The following is a 13628-nucleotide window of genomic DNA, read 5'->3' as shown; positions in this document are numbered from 1 at the left end:
CTCCAAGGAAGCAGAATACAAACTTGCTCCCTCCTCCCTGTGACTTCCTCTCACATATTTATACATGGCTATCATATCTCCTCTCAGCCTTCTCTTCTTCAGGCTAAACATGCCCAGCTCCTTAAGCCGCTCCTCATAGGGCTTGTTCTCCAGACCCTTGATCATTTGAGTCGCTCTCCCCTGGACACATTCCAGCTTGTCAATATCTCTCTTGAATTGTGGTGCCCAGAATTGGACACAATATTCCAGGTGTGGTCTAACCAAAGCGGACTAGAGGGGTAGCATTACTTCCCTAGATCTTTGCTTCAAATGTATTCAATTGTCTGGTGATTATGTGGAAAAGCAAATAGTGGTAGTTAAAGAGCACATTCTAAGGATTATTTCTGCATTTGATTTGTTAAAATATTCCCACCCAAACCAAAGTAATGAAGGTGGAGGCATTACTTATCATTCAACCCTTGTACTTCCATGCGATATAAATTAGCTAATGATCTCATCCTAAATAACTTGAAGTTCAACACTTCGCTGACCTGACCAGAAAGCGAAAGCTGTCATTCTTATTTTAGAGGGGCAAAGTTGCTCTGCTAGAAAGTCTTGGTCGAAGACAACTTTCTATGCTTTTTGTGCAATATTGACTTATTGATTTTTCTCAACCCTGCTGTCAGGAAGCGAATATCTGATATTTTGACAGGAATTGTGTGCTAACCGCTCTCAGAAACGGCTTTGGTCTTCCTGTAAAGCTTTCAAAGCACCATAACCATCCAGTGTTCTGTGCTGCAACTGAGAGGGGATGTCTCTTTACCTGTGAAAAGAAACCATCAACAGAGCGGCCATGTTAATCAATCTGGTTCTGCTCTGTGCTGCTGCTTACGTGAAGCAAACATCTTCAAAGTTTTGGGATATGTGTCCATGATTTGCCATGCCAAACAAAGAGTCGGATTAAACTTCCTTTATCTAGATACATTCCTCTAGGTGTGACAGGGAAAAATCAATTTCATAAACAAAGCTTGCCTAATGTCCTCGGGGAGTGAGTCCCAGAGTCAAGGGGCCACCACCGAGAAGGCTCTCTCCCTTGTTCCCACCAATCGCGCTTAACAAAACAAACAAACAAACAGACGAAACACAAAGTTTGCAAATTTGGTAGTTGATTAGATGTCCTTTGACCAGTATCTGGCCACTTGGAGTGCCTCTGGTGTTACTATAAGAAGGTCCTCCATTGTGCATGTGGCAGAGGTCAGGTTGCATTGCAGCAGGTGGTCAGTGGTTTGCTCTTCTCCACACTCACATGTCATGGATTCCACTTTGTAGCCCCATTTCTGAAAGTTGGCTCTGCATCTCTTGGTGCCAGAGCGCAGTCTGTTCAGCACCTTCCAAGTCCCCCAGTCTTCTGTGTCTCTCATTTGGTATCAGCCATTGGTTGAGGTTCTGGGTTTGAGCCTGCCACTTTTGGACTCTCGCTTGCTGAGGTGTTCCAGCGAGTGTCTCTGTAGAACTTAGAAATTTATTTCTTGATTTAAGTCGTTGACGTGCTGGCTGATACCCAAACAGGGGATGAGCTGGAGATGTTGCTGCCTTGGTCCTTTCACTATTGGCTGCTACTTCCCGGCTGATGTCAGTTGGTGCAATACCAGCTAAGCAGTGTAATTTCTCCAGTGGTGTAGGGCTCAGACACCCTGTGATAATATGCCATGTCTCATTAAGAGCCACATCCACTGTTTTAGTGTGGTGAGATGTGTTCCACACTGGGCATGCGTACTCAGCAGCAGAGGGCAGATGTCTTCACCGTGTCTGGTTGTGATCCCCAGGTTGTGCCAGTCAGCTTTCGTATGATATTGTTTCTAGCACCCACTTTTTGCTTGATGTTCAGGCAGTGCTTCTTGCAGATAAGAGCACAGTCCAGAGTGACTCCCAGGTATTTGGGTGCGCTGCAATGCTCCAGTGGGATTCCTTCCCAGGTGATCTTCAGAGCTCAGGATGCTTCTCTGTTCTTGAGATGAAAGGCGTATGTCTGTGTTTTAGATGGGTTGGGGATCAGCTGGTTTTCACTGTAATAGGCAGTAAGGGCACCTAGAGCTTCAGAGAGCTTCTGTTCAACCATCTCAAAACTCCCTGCTTGAGCAGTAATGGCACGAACATCAGCATAGATGAAACTCTCTGTCCCTTCTGGCAGTGGCTGGTCATTTGTGTAGATGTTGAACATGGATGGAGCAAGCACGCTCCATGGGGACATGAGAGAAGCCTCCTCGCAGGATTGCAAGACATCCGGGCGTCCCCTGGGAAACGTCTTCGTAGACAGCTGATTCTCTCGCCACAGAAACTTGTTGACTGAAAGGTCATAGGTTCTTATCCAGGGAGTGGGGTGATCTCCCACTGCCAACCTAGCATTTCGAAAACATGCAAATGTGAGTACAGCAATAGGTACCGCTCCGGCGGGAAGGTAATGCTGCTCCATGCAGTCATGCCAGCCACATGACCTTGGAGGTGTCTACAGGCAATGCCGGCTCTTTGGCTTAGAAATGGAGATGAACACCACACCCGAAACACAACTGGCCTTCGTGTCATTGGAAAACCTTTTCCCTTTACCTTTACCTTTACCTTGAGGTGGTACACTGTCTGAAAAGCTCTGCCCTAAGACAAATTATATACACAGCTGGTGTGACTTGAAAAAGTTACTTTCTTAATTGCAACTCCCAGAATCCACCAGCCACTATACCCTGAATCTGGAAAAATATTATTTGCATAGTTCCTTTCCCAGAAACACTGCAAACGGTTAATTTCAAGCAATTTTATGTGCATGTATTATGTAAGTTGGGGCTGTATATAAGTATAACTATGCAGACACTGTCTGCTTCATTAGCCTTCCTCAGATGATTATGCCCACAGGAAGTAACACCAGTCAATTTATCAAGATGCACAATCTCTTAATGATAGAGTCTGAGAATAATGTGCATTTAAAAAACAGTTTGTTCCACCAGGTCTCTTGCAAATAAATGTCCTGAACATTTCCATAAATCATGCAGATAACATTATAGCATAATCAAAACTGGCTACTGGAGAAAGACATCTAAAACACCCAGGTCCCATTATGAAGCCAAAAGCAGTACAAAACCCCATATAAAGGCAAATTTGTGCCTTTACATTATTTACAAGATTTGGTAATCATGATTTGTTACTAAAATGGCCTTCATTTTCCAACTCTTTATTCTTTAAAATGTGTTACAAATACGTAAGAAAAGAAGAAAACATAATAATTCCCTTACTGGAATATACTGAAGATTTATCCGAATTCTTTTCTCACAGTGGGAAGTCCACAAGCAGTTCACAAAGATCATTTTAGGGGGGAAATGAGTAGAAAATATTGTAAATTTTGTTCACAAGATGAGAGAGGCACACACATTTCCCTTTATACGGGGATTTTTACCACGTCTGCCTATGTTTCTCTGCTGTGTGTATCCAGAATTACAGTTCTTTCAGGACTAAAGCAAATGTAAGCAATGTCTTGTGGTGGCTTGAAATGCTGCATTGGGATTTGAGTTCATGTTCAAGTCCCCACTAAATCCTGACTTATTGAATGACCATGGACCAGTCATTCTTCCCTTGGCCTGGAACAATAGTGTTGTTATGAGGATAGAGGTTCAAATCCCTTTGTTACTTCCAACTTCAAGATATCCATGGAGACATAACAGACATTCCATTGCTTGTTAATAAAGCCAACATCTACATGAAACCGCTGGGAGAGGTCATCCGGAGTTTTGGAGTTGGGTGCCATCTTTATGCGGATGACACACAACTCTACTACTCCTTTCCACCTAATTCCAAGGAGGCTTCTCGGGTGCTGGACGAGTGCCTGGCCGCTGTGTCGATCTGGATGAGGAAGAGCAAGCTGAAGATCAATCCCGACAAGACAGAGGTCCTCCTGGTCGATCGTAAACCGGACCGGGGTATAGGGTGGCAACCTGTGTTGGACGGGGTTACACTCCCCCTGAAGCCACAGGTCCGCAGTTTGGGTGTCCTCCTGGATTCTTCGCTCACACTTGAGGCTCAGGTGTCGGCGGTATCTGGGAGGGCCTTTGCACAATTGAGACTTGTGCGCCAACTGCGACCGTACCTCGTGAAGGCTGATCTGGCTGGGGTGGTCCACGCCTTGGTCACCTCTAGAATGGATTACTGCAATGCGCTCTACGTGGGGCTGCCCTTGAAGACGGCTCGGAAACTTCAATTGGTCCAGTGGGCAGCAGCTAGGATGCTAACTGGAGCTCATTATCAAGAGAGGTCTACCCCTCTGTTTAAGGAGCTCCACTAGCTGCCATTTATTTTCCGAGCCCAATTCAAGGTGCAGGTGCTCACCTACAAAGCCCTGAACGGTTTGGGACCACCCTACCTGCGTGACCGCATCTCCATCTACGAACCCACAGGCTCGCTCCGGTCATCTGGGGAGGCCCTGCTCGTGATCCCACCCACGTCGCAAGCGCGCTTGGTGGGGACACGGGACAGGGCTTTCTCTGTGGCGGCCCCCCGACTCTGGAATGCCCTTCCAAAAGATCTTCGTCAGGCCCCTACTCTAGCAGTTTTCAGAAGGAACCTAAAAACTTGGCTGTTCCGATGTGCCTTTGCAAATTAGGAATCCCCATCCCAAGTCCTTGAAGCACTTTAGCACAACCAATGTTGCTGCACACCGCACTTTTAATCCTACGTTCCTCCTGCCATTTCAGCACTTTTAACCCCTGTACCCCATTGCGCCGGCTGAACCAGTTTTAATAGTGTCTTGATGTTATTGTCATTGTTGTTATTTTGCTTAATTGTTTTGATTTGCTTTGTTTATTGTTGTGTTATGTTTTTTCTATTGTATTGTGTTTTGAGGCTTCGGCCCGTGTAAGCCGCATCGAGTCCTTCGGGAGATGCTAGCGGGGTACAAATAAAGTTAATAATAATAATAATAATAATAATAATAACCTGCAATTGGGATTGCAATCTACGAGGGGTATTTTTTTAAGTAAGGTCCGCTTTGTTGTAGACATTAGTAGTTCGCGCGCATACCGCAACGAGCGCGTGCGTTGTGTACCGGCATGCCTCGGGAACAACTGTGCTCAGTTTCCGCTCTGTAGCTAACCTGTATGGTTCTGTTCTGTGCTTTAAAAATGTTTAAGACTATCAACTCACCCTCCGCATGTAACGTTCGCTCAGTGATACGGTTTTTGTCAGCAAGGAACCTGCCTGTTGCAGAAATTCATCGACAGATTTGTGAAGTGTACGGTGATACTGTTATGAGTGAAAGCAAAGTGTGTAAGTGGGTACGACAATTCAAAGATGGCCGTGACAACGTCCATGATGAGGACCGCTCCGGTCGCCCTTCTTTGAGTCCCCTGGGGTGAGAAGGGCAGAATATAAATACTGCAAATAAATAAATAAAATACCTACATAAAACACACAATACTAACATAAAGAGCCTAAAAACCTGGCTGTTCAGGGGTGCCTTTGAGGAATGAATGTAAATCCCCATACTTCAACCTGCTCAGTACAACTTGCCCTGTGATGCAATTTATCTCATCCTTTAGTGAAACTCACTCCATCAAGGACTTTAAGATCTTCTGGAGAGGCCCTGCTCTCAGTCCCACACCTTCGCAGTCGTGCTTGGTGGGGACGAGAAACAGGGCCTTCTCTGTGGTGGGCCCCCGGCTATGGAACTCTCTCCCCAACGAGGTTAGGTCTGCCCCCTCCCTCCTAGCCTTCAGGAAAAAACTGAAATCCTGGCTTTGGAATCAGGCATTCACAGATTGATGGATTGAACCTCTAAAGACGAAGAGTTATTGGACCACAATGTTTGGATTGAGTTGGATGATGTTTTAACTTTTTTATATATATTTTATAACTTATTTGTTATGCAGGTTGTTTTAAAAAATGTTATTTATTGTGTAGCATTGAATTTTTGCTGTTGTTAGCTGTTCTGAGTCCCTCCACAGAGGTAGAGAAAAACAGGATATAAAAGTTCTAAATAATAGGGCTGGATAACCACGGAAAAAAATGTTTCTAAACTCGATTCGTTTCCAGGGGGCGCTAGCGTTTCCAAATTCTAAATACTTCCAAAATTTTGAGATTTCAAAATTTCATTATTTACGAAATTTCGTTAATTTCGAATCGATTCATTAATGGCGGACGCGATTGCACAATATACTAAAAAAAAACTCCAAATGGGACAGGGGGAACTTCTGAAGCTTCCCTCTCCCTCTGTTGTTGACTGTTGGTGTGATAATTTATTTTTTATCACTGTTAAACAAACAACAACTATAAAACTTGCACCAGACATACGGAAATAATTACGAAACAATTTCGAAACAATTTTGAACCAATTACGAAACAATTACGAAACAATACGAAATAAATTGGAAAAATTGTTTCGATTTTTAATTACTCCTCACACTATTCCTGCATGGCTCAATATCGGATCGTAATCTAATTTAAATACGAATTAATAGCGAATTACGAAATTAAGGAACGAAACCGCCCAGCCCTACTTAATAAATAAATGAACTCAAAAGTTGAGTGGACACTTCTCTCTAAGTGCCTGTCCCATTTTGATTACTGTCTACATACACAAGCAAAGGGTTCCTTGCAAACTTAAGGGGTGATGGGATTGTTGGGACTGGTGCCTGTCACTGATTTGATTAAGAACAAAATGTATCAACCCAGAGTAAAGTGGTACACCATTTTTATGTGCAGGATTGCAGTCTTGTTTATTGAATTTCTTTCCCTGCCAAACTTCCTCAGTAACCTAGCTACCTACCAACACAATCTATACTCATCATCACTGCAGCGCTCCTTTACTTACTTACTTACTTACTTACTTACTTACTTACTTAGGCAATCCCTCATAGTCCAATGATGATGGTCCTCCAAGTTCGGTGTGCTGGGGGTGGGTTCATAGGTGGCTGTGGATCCCTATTCTTGACCTGCATCTTCTCCCACAGTGAGGGCATTGGTTTCCAGGTGGGAGGCGGTCTCAGTCGGGGTTGGCTTGACGTGCCTTCCTCTTGACACGTTTCTCTCTTTCACCCTCCATTCGTGCCTCTTCAAATTCTGCAGCACTGCTAGTCACAGCTGACCTCCAGCTGGAGCGCTCAAGGGCCAGGGCTACCCAGTTCTCAGTGTCTATGCCAGAGTTTTTAAGGTTGGCTTTGAGCCCATCTTTCAATCTCTTTTCCTGTCCACCAACATTCCGTTTTCCGTTCTTGAGTTCGGAGTAGAGTAACTTCTTTGGGAGACGGTGGTTGGGCATCCAGACAACATGGCCGGTCCAGCGGAGTTGATGGTGGAGGACCATCGCTTCAATGCTGGTGGTCTTTGCTTCTTCCAGCACGCTGATATTTGTCTGCTTTGAGCCCATCCAGACAACGTGGCCGGTCCAGCGGAGTTGATGGCAGAGAACCATTGCTTCAATGCTGGTGGTCTTTGCTTCTTCCAGCATGCTGACGTTTGTCTGCTTGTCTTCCCAAGAGATTTGCTGGATTTTCCGGAGGCAGCGCTGATGCAACTCACATGCAACTCCTGGAATCGTTCCAGGAGTTGCATGTGACGCCTGTAGACAGTCCACATTTCACAGGCATAGAGCAGGGTTGGGAGGGCAATAGCTTTATAGACAAACATCTTGGTATCCCTACGGATGTCCCGGTCCTCAAACACTCTGCTTCATTCGGAAAAATGCTGCACTTGCAGAGCTCAGGCGGTGTTGTATTTCGGTGTCGATGTTGACATTGGTGGAGAGATGGCTGCCAAGGTAGCGGAAATGATCAACATTTTCCAATGTTACACCATTAAGCTGTATTGCTGGCATTGGAGTATTACACTGCAGCACTCAATGTAATACCGACAGTAGACATTACTGTGCCCTAACTGTTTTATTTCTATCTCTCTCCTTGTTTAGGAATTTGTCTTACTTTGCTACCCAGCACAGCCCATCCGCTGTTATTTTGGACTTATGGGAAGCCAGGCACCAGCACGATGGTGACTTAGACTCTCTAGCCTGTGCTTTGGAAGAGATAGGAAGGACACAACCCCAAATCTCGGACCTCACAGAAACTCAGATTGAAGAATCCAACTTCAGCTACAGCAGACAAAATGGACTTTAGTTGTCGCTTTCCTTTTGAAGAACTGAGGCCTGGGTCCAACTTTGTCCTTGATGAAATTCCTGTTGGCGGAGAAGAAACTACAAACCATACTATGATTTCATGCTCACACATGCACACAAGAAAAACACACAAACTTAACTTGTTCTGTATTTCCTGCAGTGGTTCACTCCTTCATGCCACCAAACCAAGGAAGACAATAATCGGCTAAGCTCCAAGGAAAACATATGCCTCTCTATGAGAGGAGGGAAATATTGTCTCCTGATGCTGAAGGTTGAATTTGTTTAGGGTTCACACAAAATGTTAAGGAGTACATTCTACGGTATCCAGGAGAGGGAAATATGTGAATGCGCCAAGATGCCTAAAATGATCTCAAATCTAGATATTTCTGTGTCTTAGACTGTTCACGTGATTTTTCCCCCCTGTCGTTCTGTTATTTATGGTTTAGTTTGTAACTTAAACTTAAGACATGGCCGTGTAGCGGGAACAGGTAAGTGCAGGTATTTTGGCAGGAAAAGGAGGGAGACAAATATATAATTTACTGATGACGAACATCAAGATGGAAGAATCTGAATTTGAGGCAAATTTCTCAGAAGTCCTATGTCCTAGAAGAAATCCTAGATTTATTTATTTTTTGTAGTTGCCCTCTTAGGAAAAACGACACTTTGCAGAATTTTCTCCGGTGTTTTGGATATGCACAAAACTCTAGAAGAAGCTACAGTGATGAAACTGATTTTATGCTCAAAAATCAAATATGGTTGACAAGGAATGGGAGGACAAGTATATGAACTACAGTGCTAGAGTGTTAGCATTATTATAACAGCTGTCAAAATATCTAGATAAAATGGAATGTTAGTCAGGGAAAAGCGTGTTCTTTTGTAGTTCATATAGGTTGAAAGGGTGCAGTGGTGCAGTGGGTTAAACCGTTGAGCTGCTGAACTTGCTGACCGAAAGGTCTGTGGTTCGAATCTGGAGAGTGGGGTGAGCTCCCACCGTTAGCCCCAGCGTCTGCCTACCTAGCAGTTCAAAAACATGCAGATGTGAGTAGAGCAATAGGTACCGCTTCTGCGGGAGGGTAACGGCACTCCATGAAGTCATGCTGGCCACATGACTTTGGAGGCATCTACGGACAGCGCCGGATGTGAGGGCAGTCTGGTTGCGACATCTGTCACCCCATTGATTGCCAGGGTTGATTCGGCTGGCTAGGCGGGTGTCCCCTTCCTCCCTCACCGCTCTGTGTGCATCCCTCCCGAAGCTGCACGCTCGGTGGAAGAGGACAACGTCCCAGGTATAGAAGGAATGTACCGAGGTCTCCAGTCTTCGGTCCCGGCTGCGCTCCCCTGTTAGAACCTCCAAACAAGCTCAAGGTCCATTTGTAGGAGAACAGCGCCGGCTCTTCGGCTTAGAAATGGAGATGAGTACCACCGCCCAGAGTTGGACATGACTAGATTTAATGTCAAGGGGAAACCTTTACCTTTACTTATAGGTTGACAGATTCCTACATTGAAGATAGGCTGCACCGGGATTGTGGCGCAGCTGGTTGAGTGTCAGCTGCATTAAGATCACTCTGACCAAAAGGTCATGAGTTCGAAGCCAGCCCAGGTTGGAGTGGGTTTCCAACCAATTGTGTGTAGCCTTGTTGTCGACCTTTGCAACCTGAAAGACAGTTGCATCTGTCAAGTAGGAAAATTAGGTACCACCTTAAAGTGTGGGGAGGCTAAATTAACTGATTTATGAGGCCATAAAGAAGACTCCAGTGGGGAAGCATGCAGGGAATGCGGAAGTGCTTCATCGGTGTCGCAGATGGACGATGAAAGCAACAGCTCCCGTGGCGGCCAGAAAAAGTTAAATAGCCTCTGTGTATGTCTGTATATGTTTGTATATCAAAAATTGGCATTGAATGTTTGCCATATATGTGTACACTGCAATCCGCCCTGAGTCCCCTACGGGGTGAGAAAGGCGGAATATAAAAGCTGTAAATAAATAAATACTACTACTACTACTAATAATAATAATAATAATAATAATAACAACACTTTATTTATATTCTGCCCTTCGCACCCTGAAGAGGACTCAGGGTGGATCACAGTACATATGCTTGGTAAACATTCAGTGCCACTTTGTATAGACAATACATCTGCGACGCTGATGAAGCACTTCCGCATTCCCCACATGCTTCCCCGCTGGAATGCTTTGCTGGACAAGACAGACAGAACAGGAGGTGGTTTGTTATAGCTGTTTGTGGTGCCATGGCAGGTTGGGCTTGAGTCCAGGAGGTGCTGTTGCTCTATCCCAGTGGTTTTCATCCTGTGGGTCCCCATGTGTTTTGGCCTACAACTCCCATAAATCCCAGCCAGTTTACCAGCTGTTAGGATTTCTGGAAGTTGGAGGCCAAAACATCTGGGGACCCACAGGTTGAGAACCACTGCTCTATCCTCTATGACGGGGGTTCTCAAACTACGGCCTGGGGGCCGGATACAGCCCGGGGGCCGGATATAGCCCTCGAAGGTCATTTATCCGGCCCTCGCTCAGGGTCAACCTAAGTCTGAAATGACTTGAAAGCACACAACAACAACCACCCTATCTCATCAGCCAAAAGCAGGCCCACACTTCCCATTGAAATACGAATACGTTTATATTTGTTAAAATTGTTCTTCATTTTCATTCTTGTATTGTTTTAAGTTCTTTTTGCACTACAAATAAGATATGTGCAGTGTGCATAGGAATTCATTCATTTTTTTTTTCAAATTATAATCTGGCCCTCCAACAGTTTGAGGGCTGTGACCTGGCCCTCTGTTTAAAAAGTTTGAGGATCCCTGCTCGATGATGAAGAGCTGTCAGAACTTCCTCCTTCCTTTTGGCTGCCCAGCTTTTTCTGTCCTTCTTCGTTTATGGTGTTGTAAAACACTTCCCCTGCTTTTTAGCGGTCCCTGATTTCTCTAATTACAGCTAATGCTGTTTTCGAATTGTTTAGGTAAACAATGAGCTAGGGTGACAGTTGGAAGCTCACGCCAACCTGGGGTTTCAAACTTAGAATCATAGAATCAAAGAGTTGGAAGAGACCTCATGGGCCATCCAGTCCAATCCCATTCTGCCAAGAAGCAGGAATATTGCATTCAAATCACCCCTGACAGATGGCCATCCAGCCTCTGTTTAAAAGCTTCCAAAGAAGGAGCCTCCACCACACTCCGGGGCAGAGAGTTCCACTGCTGAACGGCTCTCACAATCAGGAAGTTCTTCCTCATGTTCAGATGGAATCTCCTTGCAACCTTTTGGTTGATAGATCTTATAATTGCTGATGATTTACCAGCTGTGCTAAACCTCTGTACTATGTTTTTTCCAACTAAACCGACAAAGAAAATGTCACAAAAATAGACAAAACATTCATCTGATGTCCTCGTTTTATTTCACAATTTTAAGACCACGAAATGCTCTCAAAAGTACGTTTGATGAGTGTTCTGGGGCTTTAAACGAGAGAGAGAGAAAGCTATGATGCCATCTGAAGTATTTAAGGATCCTTATCTTAAAAGAGATGCCAGTTATGGGTAATAATAACCTCTTTATAGCCTTTTAAACTCACAAAGTACTAGGGTAGCTGGACTACTCACGTGCACTCGTCTATATAATCTGTAACATTATATTACTTTAACTGTAACGTATATACTCATGTATAAATTGACCTCATTTATTGAGTTGAGGGAAGCTTTGGGGGCCAAAATTATGGATTTTGATGTGACCCATGAATAAGTCAAAGGTTGTTCCACGGAGAGGAGAATGAGACATTGATATTTCAAAGGCCAGAAGTGGCATTGCGGTGGAGAATGTAGAAGAGTCCGTTCTTCTTTTGGGTTCTCCTAGGACAGTGGTTCTCAATCTACCTAATGTCGCGACCCCTTAATACAGTTCCTTATGTTGTGGTGACCCCCAACCATAACATTATTTTGGTTGCTACTTCGTAACTGTCATTTTGCTGCTGTTATGAATCGTAATGTAAATATCTGATATGCAGGATGGATTTTCATTCACTGGACCAAATTTGGCCCAAATACACGATACGCCCAAATTTGAATACTGGTGGGGTTGGAGGAGATTGATGTTGTCATTTGGGAGTTGTAGTTGCTGGGATTTATAGTTCGCCTACAATCAGAGAGCTTTCTGAACTCCACCAACGATGGAATTGAATCAGACCTGGCCACACAGAAATCTCATGACCAATGGAAAATGCTAGAATGGCTTAGTGGGCATTGACCTTGAGTTTGGGAGTTGTAGTTCACTAAATCCAGAGAGCACTGTGGACTCAAACAATGATCAGTGTGGACCAAACTTGGCACGAACACTCAATATGTCCAAATGTGGACTCTGGTGGAGTTTGGGGAAAATAGACCTTGACATTTGGGAGTTGTAGTTGCTGGGATTTATAGTTCACCTACAATCAGAGAGCTTTGTGAACTCCACCAATGATGGAATTGAATCAGACCTGCCACACAGGAATCCCATGACCAACAGAAAATGCTAGAATGGCTTGGTGGGCATTGACCTTGAGTTTGGGAGTTGTAGTTCATCTAAACCCAGAGAGCACTGTGAACTCAAAGAATGATCAGTCTGGACCAAACTTGGCACGGACACTCAATATGTCCAAATGTGGACTCTGGTGGAGTTTGGGGGAAAATAGACCTTGACATTTGGGAGTTGTAGTTGCTGGGATTTATAGTTCACCTACAATCAAAGCGCATTCTGAACTCCACCAATGATAGAATTAGGCCAAACTTCCCACAGAGAGCCTCCGCGATCAACAGAAAATATTGTATATTCTGATGGTCTTCGGGGACCCCTCTAACACTCCTCGCGACCAGAAGTGGCCCTAGGTAATTTTCAACGGTAAGCAAACAGTATTTTGGCCCCCCCCCCCCAACCAATCATTGATATATATTTTCTGTTTGTCGTGGGAGTTCTGTGTGCCATATTTGGTTCAATTCCATCATTGGTGGAGTTCAGAATTGATTGATTGTCTTTGATTGTCGGTAAACTATACATCCCAGTAATTACACTTGCCGCACTTGCTCCCTTGCCTGGCTCGCTTTGGGTCCAGAGGTGTGCCTGAAGACCCTGGCGTGTGCACCAAAAGTCACCTCTTCTCCTGACTTTCTCCTCAGCCATTGGGACCGAGAGAGAGAGAGAGAAAGAGAGAGAGAGCGGGGTGGAGATGCCCACCTTTCCTGAAGGTAGGTGCAAAAACAAAGGAGGGAGCGGAGTTGGGAGATACCTCCAGCCGGAGGGGTTCTCTCTCTCTCTCTCTCTCTCTCTTGGTCCCAATGGTTGAAGAGAAAGTCAGGAGAAGAGGCGACTTTTGGTGCGCATGCTGGGGTCTTCAGACACGCCTCCGGACCCAAAGCGGGCCAGGTGCGGTGGCTCCGCCCCTTGGCCCACCCACGGATTGGGGAGAGGAAAGCAGACGGGTGGAGCGCCGGGGGATCGGGAAAGGGAGCTGGTCATGGGGAAGGGATCGAA

At 45.0% G+C, this 13628-nt stretch overlaps 1 protein-coding gene across 2 annotated transcripts in view; it reads left to right on the top strand.

The window, feature by feature from the left end:
* The window catches only part of UNC5D (unc-5 netrin receptor D), a 571167-nt gene extending 557933 nt beyond the window's left edge, over nt 1-13234 (top strand). For both annotated transcript variants that reach the window (XM_067470687.1, XM_067470686.1), the window contains one exon: nt 7919-13234. In XM_067470687.1, the coding sequence (XP_067326788.1) occupies nt 7919-8123 (205 nt within the window). In that variant the 3' untranslated portion in view covers nt 8124-13234. The remainder of the gene's footprint in view (nt 1-7918) is intronic.
* The last annotated feature ends 394 nt before the right edge of the window (nt 13235-13628 follow it).

This window comes from Anolis sagrei, chromosome 7 (assembly GCF_037176765.1).
Source record: "Anolis sagrei isolate rAnoSag1 chromosome 7, rAnoSag1.mat, whole genome shotgun sequence".
In the NCBI taxonomy this organism is placed as follows: Eukaryota; Metazoa; Chordata; class Lepidosauria; order Squamata; family Dactyloidae; genus Anolis; species Anolis sagrei.
The sequence above is the reverse complement of the archived record's forward strand: the minus strand, read 5'-3'. Positions and strand labels throughout refer to the sequence as shown.